Genomic DNA, 16093 nt, shown 5'->3' with positions numbered 1-16093 from the left:
GGAATCCCGGACTTTCTGGGGACCCAGTAAATTCAAGAGACTGATGCCACCATGGAACGTAGGGGTGAGACCTATGGTGTCTTCTGGAATATTCTAGAAGTAATGATTGCAGGAAAGTTTGGCCCCATGGCTGCAGCTTCCTCTCCTCTGTTCAGAGACTTGTCTGACTGACATTTTGTGTCCCTGGAATGTCCAGTAAGACAAAAAAACAGCTTGTACACTAAGCCCTTGCTTGTGGCCACTGGCAGCTGGCGGCAAGAGAGGGTGGCATTTGATGAGGAAGACTGGAAGTTCAGACTGGGGAGAGATGCTGGAAACTCTCTGGGTGCTCTAGTGCAGTCATGGCCTACCTTGTGGGCAACTGGCTACCAGGTCCCAGTTAGGTACTTACACTTGTGGGCTCTTAGCCCAGTGCCATAGAACACAGAGGTGTGTCAACAAGTAAAAGCAGGTGTCCACCCTGAGGGCTTGAGAATGCAGTTCATTTGGAGCTAATTCAGAAGCACTACTCAGTTATCTCACATTCACCTATTTCCCAGAGTAAAAGAATAGTACCCAGGAAGTCTGGGCTTGAGCCAGAGACTGAGTACAGCAAGCCTGGATTTCCCGGTATGTTCTCAGCTCGTAAGGGCCAAGTAATGACAGAGCTGCTTTAGCCCATGTTTCAGACTCACCAGTTTTGCTCTTCAGGCAGAGGAGGACAAGACCTATGTCTACCAGAGCTCTACCATCTCTTTTTATACCTAACGCTGTTTCCTGACTCAGCGTTAATGATTCCCCAGCTAAGAGCTGCTGGTATATATTGGTTGACTTTTCTCCTTTCTTTTGGTTCACCTGGTGGCCTTGTGAAAGGAGGAAGTTTACCCCAAGCATAATTTGCTTCAAAAAATTGAGATAAATATGGAATGTCACAAAAAAAAAAGAAAAAGGAAATCTCTGAAATGATTTGATCTCATCTGACCTTTATCAAAGTTTTACCAGTTAAAAAGATGCTTTCAAGCCCAGAAGAAAAATAGGAAAGGTGCATCAATTCCTAACCATTTTTCCTCCCTATGGCTTAAATCAAGTGGGACTGTGCCCAGGGTAACCTTCTACATCACTGCAGGGCCTTATCAGGGTTTTTTCTTATCGTCTGCAATAAATACAATAATTTTTACATATGCATCTTCTGCCGGAAGATAACAACTTGAAGGAGGGAACAAAGAGAACATTAAATTCCTCAAAGCAGCTCTTATGGGGAATCCCAGGGCCAGCATGGGCGCTGCGTGCAGATTCCTGACATCAGGTGCCTTGCCTAGATGAGAAGATGGAGAGGTGTCCCCAGGTCCTCATCCAGGTAGTCACTGGAAGAGGCTACATAGAGCCCACTGATAAAGGACTGGGGAAACTTGGCCATCAATCCCTTAAGAGCTGTGTCTACCTCCGTGTTCTCCACCTTTTTCTGACATTTCTGGGACCCTGCTGGGACACACAGATCTGGTATTCCTTGCCCTCTCCTCAACCTTTCCTCTCCCCACTCTGCAGTCATTCTCCAACTTACCTCGCCTCTCACCACTACCTCAGCTAGGACACAGTGACAGGAAACAATGCAATGACTATCTAAGGATGTCGCCTGTATACACCAAAGTATCCCAGCATCTCGGTTGGGAATTGGGGCTCCAAGATGCCAACACAGTCAGATAAAATGTGGAAAAATTCAAAGTATGTATTTGACATCACATAGGTCAATATGAGACATCGTTTGATTTCATTGTTTGTTTGTTTTTTTACTGAATTTATGTAAGGTATTTTATTTGTCCTTATATTTAATCTCTACATTCTGAATTTAGTACATCTACCTATGGCTAAAAATAATCTACAGTCCCTATTTTGTAAATAATAAGGTTAAACATTACTAAGAAATGTCATTTATAAGATGTTTGTGGGCCCCCTAGTTTTCAAGTAAACATCTTTTTCAACACTTCTGAAGTTATTCTAGTGCCATATGACAATTTGACAATGCAGGTGAATCCGAACAAGTTCTTTCCAGCATAAATAGGGATTTCCAACGTTCAGACTTGAAGTGCAGTCTTTTTTAAAAAAAGATTAAAATTATCTTTTTAAATTTCAACAGATGGGTTCTATGACATTAGAACGTTACCATAATTACTGGCACCATTAACGTGGATGATTAGCATACTGAAGCCTACTGAAAGAACATTATCAAGCCATCTGACTTATAAATGTTATGTTGAACATAATCATAGTTAGGGAAATTTTACCAGGAGAAAATTCTATAGCTGATCTTTTGCTGAACCAATACTCTACATGCTGGGTGACATTTCACTCTAGGACTCCTGAACGAGGCAGAACATGAACATCAATTAACTAGTCACTGGCTATAACTGAACATTTGCCCTGGAGAAGGAACTGAGATCCAGAAAAGACTCCCCTCTTTGCTCTTGTCTTATCAGTATACCTGGTGAGGGGTTAGAGTTGGTGTTTAGGTGAGTGTGACAGCAGTGACCTGGAAGAGACCCAAGTGAATTCATTTACAGGGGTCAGCAAAGACTGACTGTGCAGCCCCCAATTTAGTCCTCAAAGATCCAAGTGGCCTTTGGATGGCAAGCCAGGGATAAGAAGATATGACAAATACCTACTCCCTAAAAGGGCATCTTTTGGATCACTTCAGGCTCACATGGAACAACTGCATAAGTTAATCATGTACTAGGCCACAAAGAAAATCTCAATAGTTTTAGGGTAGTATCACAGAGGCTATGATCTGAACACACGCTGCAATAAAAACAGGATTTTTTAAAGCAAGGGGGGAAAAGTCCTGTATATCTGGAAACTAAATAACCTCTGAGTTAAAAATGAAATCAAATGGGAAATTATAAAAATATTTATAACTGAGTATCAAGGAAAATGCTACATGTCAAAATTTATAGGAACATAGCTAAAGCAGTACCTAGTGGGAAATGCATAGCTTTAAATAAATTTACCAAGATATAAGAAATGTGGAAAATAAGTCATCTAAGCTAAAACTCAAGAAAATAGACAAAAGAGCAACAGAGCATATCCAAAGTGTTTTTTTAAAAAATTCTGAACTCTATTGAAACAGATTTTTTTTCTAGATTCATAAAGCATAAAATTCACATCCACATGGTTGGGGGTAGCTGTGCAGTCAGATGGTGTTATATTCGTGTGTTCTACTCCTTTCTCTTACCACTCCCATTAAGTCTTCTAAAAAGGAAAAATTAAAGTGAGTAGAAAAATGGATTTGGTCAAGCAGCCTCTCACATAAAAGCTCTAGAGAAAATGTCTGGGTTCAATTAGCAGCTTCTGTCCAAAACTGAGGATTCTCTGGTAAAGCCTTTTAAAGAGAGCCCTGAACTTGCCTGGAGCTGCCAGATTAACATGTCTTGTATATATTTTGTTTCCAGCTAGGACGAACCCTGAGGAGCCCTTTCATGAAATTTGTAGCACATGCAGTTTCTTTTACAATCTTCTTGGGATTGTTAGTTGTGAACGCATCAGACCGCTTCGAAGGTGTTAAAACCCTGCCCAATGAAACCTTCACAGACTACCCAAAACAGATCTTCAGAGTGAAAACTACACAATTCTCCTGGACAGAAATGCTCATCATGAAGTGGGTCTTGGGTAAGCAAGTTACTCTTTTAATGTCTCCTCCCCTAATTATAACAGGACATTATTAAACCCTGACTTGAGAAGCTCTTCCTCTCCTCTTGAATGCACTCTTGGCAGACAAAATGGTGAGGAGATGACCAGCAAGGAAGCCAAAGTCAACTTCTGTATGTGCTGGTGTAAAAGATGCACAGACCTGTAATATAAATCCCAATTTTGAAAGGAGGTGTTTGGGGGAGATTCGTTCTGTACCTTTCCTTATGTGTGTACTGAAAGTGACTGTAAAGCACGTGTGTGTGGGGGGACATATGGTTTTGCTCATTTAAATATAGTCTACTAGAAGCCTTAGGAAATCAAGTTCTGCCTCTGAAAAAAAGTATAAGATTGCATAGCTTCAAAGATATTTTTTGTTACCACTGAATACTGATAGTAATAGTAATAATAGTAATTATTACAAATCTAATACATAGTAATAATACAAATCTAAAAAGTTAGGGGAGTAACATGTTCTCATTATTTGTGTTAGTGAACGTAATGAAGCTATGGAATTCCGCTTTGTGGTGCTATTTTGTGCTGCCAAGGTCTGCCACTGGAATTGCCAAGGAAATCCTTCCAAATTGCCTCACTGACTAGTAAAGAAAGGCTATCTCTCTTTTGCCTAACTCGCAAGAACTATTACTAGTAGAAATAAGCAAGATAAGATAAAACTGGCAGTGGCTAAAATTATACATGGCCAACTGGGTTACAGATTTTTCTAATACTGAAAACTGCAAAATTTATTGGTAAAAAAATCAGATTTGGTAGGAAACAATAAAAAACTGCAAAAACTATAATCAGTGATATTGTAAATAACCAAAACTTGATCGATAAATTATAAGATTTACATCAAAAAGATCTGAATTTGATGGGAATGTTTTGAGTAAAACAAAACTGAAAATAAAAAAGGCAAAAAATGTATGCAGTATCAAGATTTTATCAATTAATTAAACTGTCCTAATGGTATTTGCCCCCAATTGCTTTTCTTAACAAAAATTCAATATTGGCGTAATATTCATTATGTTTATGTTCACAAACATTGAGTCAAAACGTATTCAGGGTCAAAGTGTCTGTACTTTCAATCAACAAATTCACAAAAGAACGAATACCTGAAAAGACAGCCCAGTATATGCCCTGTGCTAATTAAATGATATTGCCTAAGACAGCCACAAGAGTTGAACCACTGGAGAATATCCCACAGATCCCCAAACTGAGAACAACTGGGAGTATGGTCTCTAAGCTGGATCTCTCAATAGGCAGAAGGTAATGAGGAGAAGAATGGTTTGACCCAAAGGGCAGAGACAGGAAAGCACACCATGCTTCCCAGGTGCTTTTAAACAACCGGCAAATCTGTAGCCAAAGGTTCATTTTGTAGAGTCACTGGTACTCAAGTTGGAAAGGAACATTAAAGCCTGTTGCAGAGTAAGTTCTGTGGCTTCACTTTCACAGTTGAGTCTATCCCAATTCTCCCTAGTATACCGGCCCCACCTCCAATTTAACTAAATTAAGCACTTTAACACTAGGCACTTTACAATGGACTCAATGTTTCTATCCCCCAAAATTCATATGTTAAGACCCTAGTTCCAATGTCATGGTATCAGAAGTGGGGCCTCTGGGAGGTGCTTAGGTCATGAGGGTGGAGCCCTCATGAATAGATTAGTGCCCTTTAAAAGACATTCCAGAGAGCTCTCTCATCCTCTCTGTGCCATGTGAGGACACAACAAGCAGTCTGCAACCTGAAAGAGGGCTCACACCAGAACCCAAACATGCTGGCACCCTGATCTTAGACTTATAGCCTCCAGAACTGTGAGAAACAAATTTCTGTTGTGTGTAAACCACTCAATCTGTGTAACTTTGTTATAGCGACTCAAACTAAGACACGGTTTAAAACAAAAAAACTCACATGTTGGGTTTATGGATAAAACAAAGTATTTATGGCACCAATCACTCACCCATCACATTTCCCCACCTGGGCTGCAAATAGAAGACAGGTGAGTCCAAGCATACTCCCCATTCAGTGGGTGCTACCGTATGTTAACCATGGTACTCCTACTGAACCACAACTTCTTCCTGCATCCTCATATTTCTCTTCCTGGGTGTCAGAGCATTATCCCAATAAGAGGGAAGCATCTCTAGCTACAGAGGTCCCAGTTTTTGTAGTCTGGTCCCAGCTTCTACCCATCAAAGCAAAGCTGAGTTTTCAAGACCATTACATAAGAAGTATTGTAAAGGGGAAGTCTTATTTTTCATTGACCTACTTCCTGTTACATTTTAGACAGGAGAAAGATTCTAACTACTTTTTCTTACTAGATTATATTTTTCAAACCTTTATCATGAATAATTTTAAGAACTGCAAATTTCGAGAGAAGATTATACTGAACCCTTTGGACCAATCACTCATCTTCAACAACTAGCAAATCAAAGCTAATTTTTGTTTCACCTTACTTCCCTTCTCTCAACCCTGTAGAATTTTGAATCCAATCCCAGGTATCATAAAATTTCATCTACAAACATTTTTGTGTGTATCCTAAAAGATAATTTTCCTTTTACTTTTCTCTAATCTTTCTGTGCTGCAAGTTCACTGACATTTTTTTCTCCATTATCTGTGACTTTAATCCCCAACCACTGAATTTTTTCATTTCAAATATTATATTTTTCAACCCTTTAAGTTCCACATGGTTCTCTTTTATATCTTTCATTTCCCTCCTCGTGATGTTTGTATTTTCCTTTAAATCCTTAAACATAATGTACATATTTATAGTAAGAACTGTTATAAAGTCCTTAACTCCTAATTTCATCATCTCTATCATTCCTGGGTTACTGACTAAACTTTCTCCTGACGTGGATCATATTCTCCTACATCTTGGTGTGTTAGTAATTTTTGATTGAATGATGGGCACATTACATGGTATACTGGTGAGCATCTAGATTTTGTTGTCTTCCTTTAAAGAGTTTTTTTGCTTTATTCTGACAGGCTGTTAAATTCTTACAGATGACTTTGGTCCTTTTCAAACTTTCTTAGAGTGGACTGGAAAAGCTTTACCATAAGGATTGATTATCCTTGTACTATAGAGACACACATCTGGGTCTCTACTAAATGCCCAGGGTAATCAACAAGGATTCTCAACTGTGGATGGTCAGAGCTCAAACATCTTTCCACTCTGGGTGAGCTCTAGAAACTGTTCAGCTTGCAGCTCTCTTGCTGTTGTTTGTGGAGTTTTACTCTATGCATTCATGACTTAGCATTCAGGGAACATCCAAAAGGACACCTATGTAAATTTCTGGACTATTTTTGTTTGTGTTTGGTTTTGGGTTTTGGTTCTGTATAGTACCTTTCGCTCTGGAACTCTGCCATATAACATCTAATCACTTCAGCCTTCCTGAACTCTAATCTCTGTGTCTTCAACTCATTGGGACTGCCTTCTGTGCTTCTGGAATCCTTCTCTATACCCTGCAGACTGAAATGTGCTTCCAGAAAAAAATAAAAGACAGGGCTATCATGTGGCTTACCTTGCTTGTTTCTCTTAAGGATCACAGTCCTCTGCTATTTCCAACGTCTGAAAATAGTTTCTTTTTTTTTCCAGTTTACTGCTCCATCATGACTGGTAATAGAAATCAGGATTCTTTTTCTAAAACAGAACTACATACATAAAAGAAAATTAATCATTTATTTTCAAATACCCAGTCAGTATTTAAGTTTCTATGACTGAGAAGACAAGCTGAATAAATATCCTAGCTTGCTTTCTCTCTTCCTTAAGATCTCTGTTCACATTTTACCTTATCAGAGTAGTTGAGCAGGTAAGAGCAAGCTCTCTTACCTCCCTCCTCTGATAAGGTGAAATGTAAACAGAGACCTAAAGGAAAAGAGAACGCAAGCTTTGCAGACATCTCGGTGAAAAGCATTCCTGAAAGACAGATCAGTATATGTTAAAGGCCTGCATTCAGGAGCAAGCTGGGCAAGTTCGAGGAACAGCAAAGAAATTAGTGTGGCTGCAGCAGAATAAATAAGGCGGAGATGGCAGAGATGAGGTCACAGGATAGGCAGAGTCAATCATGCAAGGCATTGGAGGCCATGGTACAGAGTTTAGATTTTACTGAGTATGACTGGAAACAACTGGACAGTTCTGAGCACAGAAGTGACATCCTACGACCTCATTTTCTAATGGATCACTGGCTGCTGTGTAGAGAACAGATGATTCTAGGACAAGAGCAGAAGCAGGGAGACCAGTTAGGCCACTGCAGTCATTCAGACAGGAAATAGCTGGTTTTGAGGAGGTAGTAGACGGTTATTATATTTTGGAGGTAAAATCAATAATATTTACTACTGGATTGCCTGTGGGGTGTGAAAGAAAGAGAGCAGTCAAGGAAAATTCCAAGTTTTTTAGCTCAAGTAATGGTATAATAGAGAGTTCCTCTAAGGCAGGAAAGACCAGGGGAGGAGCAGTTTGGAGAGAGAGTAGATATGGAAATCAAGAGTTTGGTTTGAGATTATCTATTAGATCTCCAAGTGGAAACGTCAAGTAGCAACTGGATACAGATGCTGAAGGTCAGAGAGGCTGGGGCTGGAAACGTAAATTTGGGCATGTCAGTCTACTTAAAGTAAACTATATGCAATACCTCAACTGTGAATATGGACAGATGAACCGAGGACCAAGCCCTCGGGCACAGCAATATTTCAAGGATGGGAAAATGAGAAGTATCTTACCCAGCAAAGGAGACTGAGATAAGAGAGTGGTGTCCCAGAAGCCAACCAAAGTCACTGTGTCAGGACCCAGGCAGTGATCATTTATGTCGAGTGTTGCTGACAGATCAAGTAGCATGCGGCCTGAGACTTGACCACTGACTTTGGATGCAAAGTTCCTGAGTAGCAAGAGGGGGTGGGATCCAGCAGGCAAGCAGAGGACTTGCCCTTAGCAGGAGCGTGGACACTTCATCTACTCTAACAGGAGGAAGGTGGAGTTGAGGGCACAGAGCAGGTAGCTTGGTAAATGCAGTGCTAAGTACAACGTGCAAGTTTTCTGATAGTGTTGTTTCTATTTTCTCAATTTTTTTCTCCATATTTTGCAGTTATTAAGCATTGTATTATGTACCAGGCACTGTGCCAGATACTGGGGAAGCAGCTATAAAATAAGACTAATATTATCTTGTCTCTATTTTCTGGAGCTCTTTAATTATAAAATACTGCTAATAGTAATAACAACTTTTAAGAGGAAGACATTGAGCACTGTGTTCACTGTGTTCTTTGTGCTGGCACACCCTAAGGTCCACAACCTGATATTCTCTGCTCAGACACGGAGAGGTTTGAAATGGTATCAGGCCCTTACTGAAGGAGTCCTCACATGCTACTCCCGGGCACTGCCAGGAAGGCCTTGGAGCAGCTAGAAACAACACACAGTTCTCTTCCTCCATGACTCATGAATGCAGTCCTTTGGACAGACTGGCTATACAAACCATGACTCCCTTGCCACCAGGAGCAGCCCTAGAGCTGAACAGGACTTTAGGATCCTAACAAGTTCAAACTGGTCCCCCAGTGATGGACAGAGAGTTTTACCACTAAGAGATTAAGGGCCTTGTCCAGATGTCCTTGCTTCTGCCCTTCCCACCCTGTGCCTCAGTAGATGCTCAGCATAGGAGCTAGAGATCCGTTTAAAATGTAATCAGGTTTTGTCACTCTTTGCCTCAAAACTCTTCAGTGATATCACATTCTCCCTCAGCATGACAGTCAATGTCACTATAAAGGCCTACAAAGCCCTCCACCTCTCTACCCCACCTCTATGCCCTCATCTCCCATCACCTCCCACCTCATTCACTCTCTTTCAGCCCCACTGGCTTCCTTGCTTCAAACGGTTTCCACCTCAGAAACTTATCTTAGGCTGTCCCCTCTGCCTAAGATTTCTTCCCACGGGCAGCACCATGGCTCACTCCCTCACTTGCTCAGGTCTATGTCCAAAAGTCTCCTTCTACCAATCACAAGCACTGAAACTGAAACTGTGATTAAAAATCTTCCAACAAACAGAAGTCCAGGACCAGATGGCTTCACAGGTGAATTCTATCAAACATTTAGAGAAGAGCTAACACCCATCCTTCTCAAACTTTTCCAAAATATAGCAGAGGGAGGAACACTCCCAAACTCACTCTACGAGGCCACCATCACCCTGATACCAAAACCAGACAAGGATGTCACAAAGAAACAAAACTACAGGCCAATATCACTGATGAACATAGATGCAAAATTCCTCAACAAAAGACTAGCAAACAGAATCCAACAGCACATTAAAGAGATCACACACCACGATCAAGTGGGGTTTATCCCAGGAATGCAAGGATTCTTCAATATACGCAAATCAATCAACGTGATACACCATATTAACAAATTGAAGGAGAAAAACATATGATCATCTCAATAGATGCAGAAAAAGCTTTTGACAAAATTCAACACCCATTTATGAGAAAAACGCTCCAGAGAGTAGGCATAGAGGGAACTTACCTCAACATAATAAAGGCCATATGTGACAAACCCACAGCCAACATCGTTCTCAATGGTGAAAAACTGAAAGCATTTCCGCTAAGATCAGGAACAAGACAAGGTTGCCCACACTCACCACTATTATTCAACATAGTTCTGGAAGTTTTAGCCACAGCAATCACAGAAGAAAAAGAAATAAAAGGAATCCAAATCAGAAAAGAAGTAAAACTGTCACTGTTTGCAGATGACATGATACTATACATAGAGAATCCTAAAGACGCTACCAGAAAACTACAAGAGCTAATCAATGAATCTGGTAAAGTAGCAGGATACAAAATTAATGCACAGAAATCTCTTGCATTCCTATACACTAATGACAATAAATCTGAAAGAGAAATTAAGGAAACACTCCCATTTACCATTACCATTACAACAAAAAGAAGAAAATACTTAGGAATAAACCTACCTAAGGAGACAAAAGACGTGTATGCAGAAAACTATAAGACACTGATGAAAGAAATTAAAGATGATACAGACAGATGGAGAGATATACCATGTTCTTGAATTGGAAGAATTAACATTGTGAAAATGAGTCTACCACCCAAAGCAATCTACAGATTCAATGCAATCCCTATCAAAATACCAATGGCATTTTTCACAGAACTAGAACAAAAAATTTCACAATTTGTATGGAAACACAAAAGACCCCAAATAGCCAAAGCCATCGTGAGAAAGAAAAATGGAGCTGGAGGAATCAGGCTGCCTGACTTCAGACTATACTACAAAGCTACAGTAATCAAGACAGTATGGTACTGGCACAAAAACAGAAAGATAGGTCAATGGAATAGGAGAGAAAGCCCAGAAATAAAACCACGCACATATGGTCACCTTATTTCTGATAAAGGACACAAGAATATACAATGGAGAAAAGACAGTCTCTTCAATAAGTGGTGCTGGGAAAACTGGACAGCTACATGTAAAAGAATGAAATTAGAACACTCCCATACACAAAAATAATCACAAAATGGATTAAAGATCTAAATGTAAGGCCAGACATTATAAAACTCTTAGAGGAAAACATAGGCAGAACACTCTATGACATAAATCACAGCAAGTTCCTTTTTGACCCACCTCCTAGAGAAATGGAAATAAAAACAAAAATAAACAAATGGGACCTAATGAAACTTAAAAGCCCCTGCACAGCAAAGGAAACCATAAACAAGATGAAAAGACAACCCTCAGAATGGGTGAAAATATTTGCAAATGAAGCAGCTGACAAAGGATTAATCTCCAAAATACATAAGGAGCTCATGCAGCTCAATATCCAAAAAACAACCAACCCAATCCAAAAATGGGCAGAAGACCTAAATAGACATTTCTCCAAAGAAGATATACAGATTGCCAACAAACACATGAAAGGATGGTCAACATCACTAATCATTAGGGAAATGCAAATCAAAACTACAATGAGGTATCACCTCACTGGCAGAATGGCCATCATCAAAAAATCTACAAATAATAAATGCTGGCGAGGGTGTGGAGAAAAGGGAACACTCTTGCACTGTTGGTGGGAAAGTAAATTGATACAGCCACTATGGAGAACAGTATGGAAGTTCCTTAAAAAACTAAAAATAAAACTACCATACGACCCAGGAATCCCACTACTGGGCATATACCCTGAGAAAACCATAATTCAAAAAGAGTCATGTACCACAGGCTCCCTGGTGGCACAGTGGTTAAGAATCCACCTGCCAATGCAGGGGACACGGGTTTGAGCCCTGGTCTGCGAAGATCACACATGCCACGGAGCAACTAAGCCCGTGCGCCACAACTACTGAGCCCATGTGCCACAACTACTGAAGCCCATGCACCTAGAGCCCGTGCTCCTCAACAAGAGAAGCCACCATAATGAGAATCCCACATACTGCAACGAAGAGAGGCCCCTGTTCCCCACAACTAGAGAAAGCCCATGCACAGCAACAAAGACCCAACACAGCCAATAATAAATAAATAATTTTTTTTTTAATTCAAAAAAAAGAGTCATGTACCACAATGTTCACTGCAGCACTACTTACAATAGCCAGGACATGGAAGCAACCTAAGTGTCCATCAACAGATGAATGGATAAAGAAGATGTGGCATATATATACAATGGAATATTACTCAGCCATAAAAAGAAACAAAACTGAGTTACCTGTAGTGAGGTGGATGGACCTAGAGTCTGTCATACAGAGTGAAGTAAGTCAGAAAGAGAAAAACAAATACCGTATGCTAACATATATATATGAAATCTAAAAAAAATTGGTTCTGAAGAACCTAGGGGCAGGACAGGAATAAAGATGCAGTCATAGAGAATGGACCTGAGGACATGGGGAGGGGGAAGAGTAAGCTGGGACGAAGTGAGAGAGTGCCATGGACACATATACACTACCAAATGTAAAATAGATAGCTAGTGGGAAGCAGCCACATAGCACAGGGAGATCACCTCCATGCTTTGTGACCACCTAGAGAGGTGGGATAGGGAGGGTGGGAGGGAGGGAGATGCAAGAGGGAGTGGATATGGGGATATATGTATATGTATAGCTGATTCACTTTGTTATACAGCAGAAACTAACACATTATAAAGCAATTATACTCCAGTAAAGATGTTAAAAAATAAATAAATAAATTTTTAAAAAAGAAGAAACTGAGAATGAAAACAAGAAAAAAGAAAAAAAGTCTCTTTCTCAAAGTGAAGATTTTTTTAACCAACCTGTTTAAAATTGCAAGTTTGTCCACCCTCACTGCCCTCCCATTCTCCCTTCTCTTTTTCTTCCTAACAGTTAACATCTCTGACAATAAATACTACACATTGTCCTTTGTTTCCAGCCTGTCTCAATTAATATTAATATTTCTCTAATCATACAAATTGTAGTTGATTCTTTTCACCTTCTGATAGCTCTTGCTCCATGTAGGTATCTGGTTTTCCCAAGGCCCTCTCTCAATGGCCACACAGTGTGACAATACTCTATTACTTCCCCAAACCCCTACTGGATATGTAGCTTGTTCCTCTTCTGCTGTACAATTCTGTGGAAGGGTCAAACCCAATCAGAAATATATTCTTCCTGAACTCCAGATGCTTTACTTGATTACTAGCAGAATTTTGAGAAACTTCTAGATTGTAAATGCAGGGGATTTAAAGCAGGGGCAGAGGAGGTGGAAGCCACAAGGAGCCTAAGACCACATGCAAAGGTAGAAGAAAAACCAGGACACAGTATGAAGGAAGCCAAGAGGGACTTCCCCAGTAGCACAGTGGTTAAGACTCCATGCTCCCAATGCAGGGGGCCCGGATTGGATCCCTGGTCAGGGAACTGGATCCCACATGCATGCCGCAACTAAGAGTTCGTGTGCCAGAACCAAGGAGCCAATGAGCCACAACTAAGGAGCCTGCCTGCCACAACTAAGGAGTCCACATGCCACAACTAAGGAGCAGATGAGCCACAACTAAGACCTCGTGCAAACAAATTTTTTTTAATTAATTAATTTTTTAAAAAATTTTTTAAAAAAAGGAAGCCAAGAGAAGAGCGTGACTGAGGAAGGAGGGGTGAATTTGCTAGCAGACGTGTGTGTTTTCCAGAGCTGTACGACAACTTACTTTGGGGAGGACCAAATGAACCAGAAATCACAGATCCTTCTGCCTGGAGAATCTCCAACATCAGTTCATACCATAGGAATATATCTTTCTTGCCTGTATCATGAGCAGCCACTCTGGGGTAGAGGAAAGAGCTTGTAATATAGCTTGTGACTTGGAGAGTGTGTCTATACAGACGCTCACCAGAGGACTGTGACAACATTAGTGGTTAGCACAAAGCCATGGAGCTTAGAGGGCAGGAAGCCTCTTCACCACGCATGTCATTTCTCCATCTAGGAAGAGAATTATGTCATGAAGACTCTCTCAACCCAACTCTTACAGAGAACCTGGCAGTGTTTTCTTAAACAGATGCCCCAGTTGAAAGCTCAACTGATGGAGTGAGATGTAAATGCCTAGCACAGTAGGAAAATACACTTAAAGAGAGGGACAGAAGGAAAGAGATTGGGACTGGTTATCAAGAAGCCCAGTCCTGACTGTGTCCCTTCTTCCTTGGTGGCTCTGCCTCTCTGAATTTCAGCTTTCACATGTGTAAAATGTGAGGATCAAGCTGCTCGTTCACATCACCCACCAAGGATTACAAACTCTTCGAGGGCAGTGCTAAGCCTTAGCTCCAGAATCACACATCTAGGTTTGACCAAGAATAAAACTGCAAAATCAAATGGGCTGTGTTCCTCACCTAAATCATTCTTTTGATGGTTTCCTCATTTATCTAGGTAAGATTTCCAAGCAGACTACTGCAGCCGACCTGCCAAAATTTCTCCCAGCAAGTCAGACCACGTTGCTGCTCCACTTATCACCTCTAGGAGCTAACTAACTTAGGGTTAGTTAACCCAGCCTCCTCCTCATGGCCTGAAGGAGGGCCTTTCAGGATCTACTGGGCCTTCACTAAGCCTCCCTGCTGCCGACCTCCAGCCCCAACCAGAACCCCCACCAACCCGAAGCCATACTAAGCCTCCTGCAGTCCCCTACAACAGCCTGCTCTCCCTCACATCCACAGCCACTATGTGGAACACCTTTCAGCCCCTGCTACCTCCTGGTTCCTCATGCCAGGTGTCTCCCCCTTCATTCAGTCAACAGATATATGTTATGCCAGGCACTCTGCTGGGTCTCATGACTGTAATACTGACTGCTCTTATGACTGTGTATCCACAAAGAGTCCCCTGGACATTTTTATTACAGCATCTGTCACCCTATAGTACTACTGTTTGTGGACACATCTGTCTCTAGCACTAGACCGAGCTTGCTGGTGAAGGGACAGCATCTTCTTGGTTGTGGTATCCCCAGAATGGTGCCCGGCACAAAGTCAGAGCTCAACACTGTCCGTTAAGTGATAAATGAGTTCCTGACCAGTGAGAGTAAGTCTGTGCCTAGTAGAGGCCTTGGTGAGCAACAGCACAGTGGAAAGAAGGTCCTGAACCGCCTGCGTGACTTTGGATAATTTACTTGCCATCTTCACACACGAGCCTGTTCATCTGTAAAGTGGAGATAATTATAGTCTGTACCTATCAAGCTGTAAGGAAGCTTTAGTGTTGGAAAAGTGTTTAGCATAGGGCCTAGCACCTAGCAGGTACTCAACAATGGTTAGCTACTAAAATTAGAGATGAGGATGAGCTTTCTTAGAAAATTTTTGCATCTATTAATATCATCTCCTTGCCTGGAAAACAAATGAACCCTGAATGTGTGTGAGGCCCAGATCTGTTGCAAAGGACCTGCCACTGAGATGGTGTTTGGATGTTAGGGCCTGAGGATTGAGGGCTTCTAGGGATATTCTCCCACCTGTGAGTTAACAGAACACCTATATCCTGACCCAATGATCAGAAGTTGACCCAAAACAACAGACAAGCCTCCCAAGATGTGCTTAGGGGGCATTGGGACAGTGTAGAGAAGCCCTGTGTAGAGGAAGGGGCTATGACCATTTAAGGAATGCACACAGTTGAGTCTCACAGGACTTTGAAGGGGGTCCCTTCTGAATAGCATCTGAGGCAGGGATGGGAGTGAACCACCTTTTGAACTGTCAAGCCCCATCTAGCAGCCTGCACGCCACTACTTAGAACCTGCCTAAATAAAGCTACTCATTTCCCTCAAGGCCTCCCAGCATTTCCCAACCTGTTCCTCTGCTAGTCAACCTCATTAATTACCAGTGACCATGCTCTCTGCGCTCCAGGCATCCTTCAGTGAAGGGGAGTTTGCCTAAAGGAGGCTCCACTGCCCAACATCCTTACTCTCTAAGCCCCTGGGCTCTATATACTCGTCTGATTGACATGCTAGAGGCAAAAGTCCAGGGGGCTCAGGTTGGATATAAAATGCTGAACTACCCTCAGCACCCGAAGCAGGGG

General features: G+C 41.4%; 1 protein-coding gene across 3 annotated transcripts in view; it reads left to right on the top strand.

Moving 5' to 3' along the window:
* Nucleotides 1-16093, top strand: part of TRPC7 (transient receptor potential cation channel subfamily C member 7) — a 145966-nt gene that overhangs the window by 90468 nt on the left and 39405 nt on the right. For all 3 annotated transcript variants that reach the window (XM_007461394.1, XM_007461393.1, XM_007461392.1), the window contains one exon: nucleotides 3423-3639. In XM_007461394.1, coding sequence (XP_007461456.1) covers nucleotides 3423-3639 — 217 coding nt within the window. The remainder of the gene's footprint in view (nucleotides 1-3422; nucleotides 3640-16093) is intronic.

This window comes from Lipotes vexillifer, unplaced genomic scaffold (genome assembly GCF_000442215.2).
Source record: "Lipotes vexillifer unplaced genomic scaffold, Lipotes_vexillifer_v1.1 scaffold217, whole genome shotgun sequence".
NCBI lineage: Eukaryota > Metazoa > Chordata > Mammalia > Artiodactyla > Lipotidae > Lipotes > Lipotes vexillifer.
The sequence above is the reverse complement of the archived record's forward strand: the minus strand, read 5'-3'. Positions and strand labels throughout refer to the sequence as shown.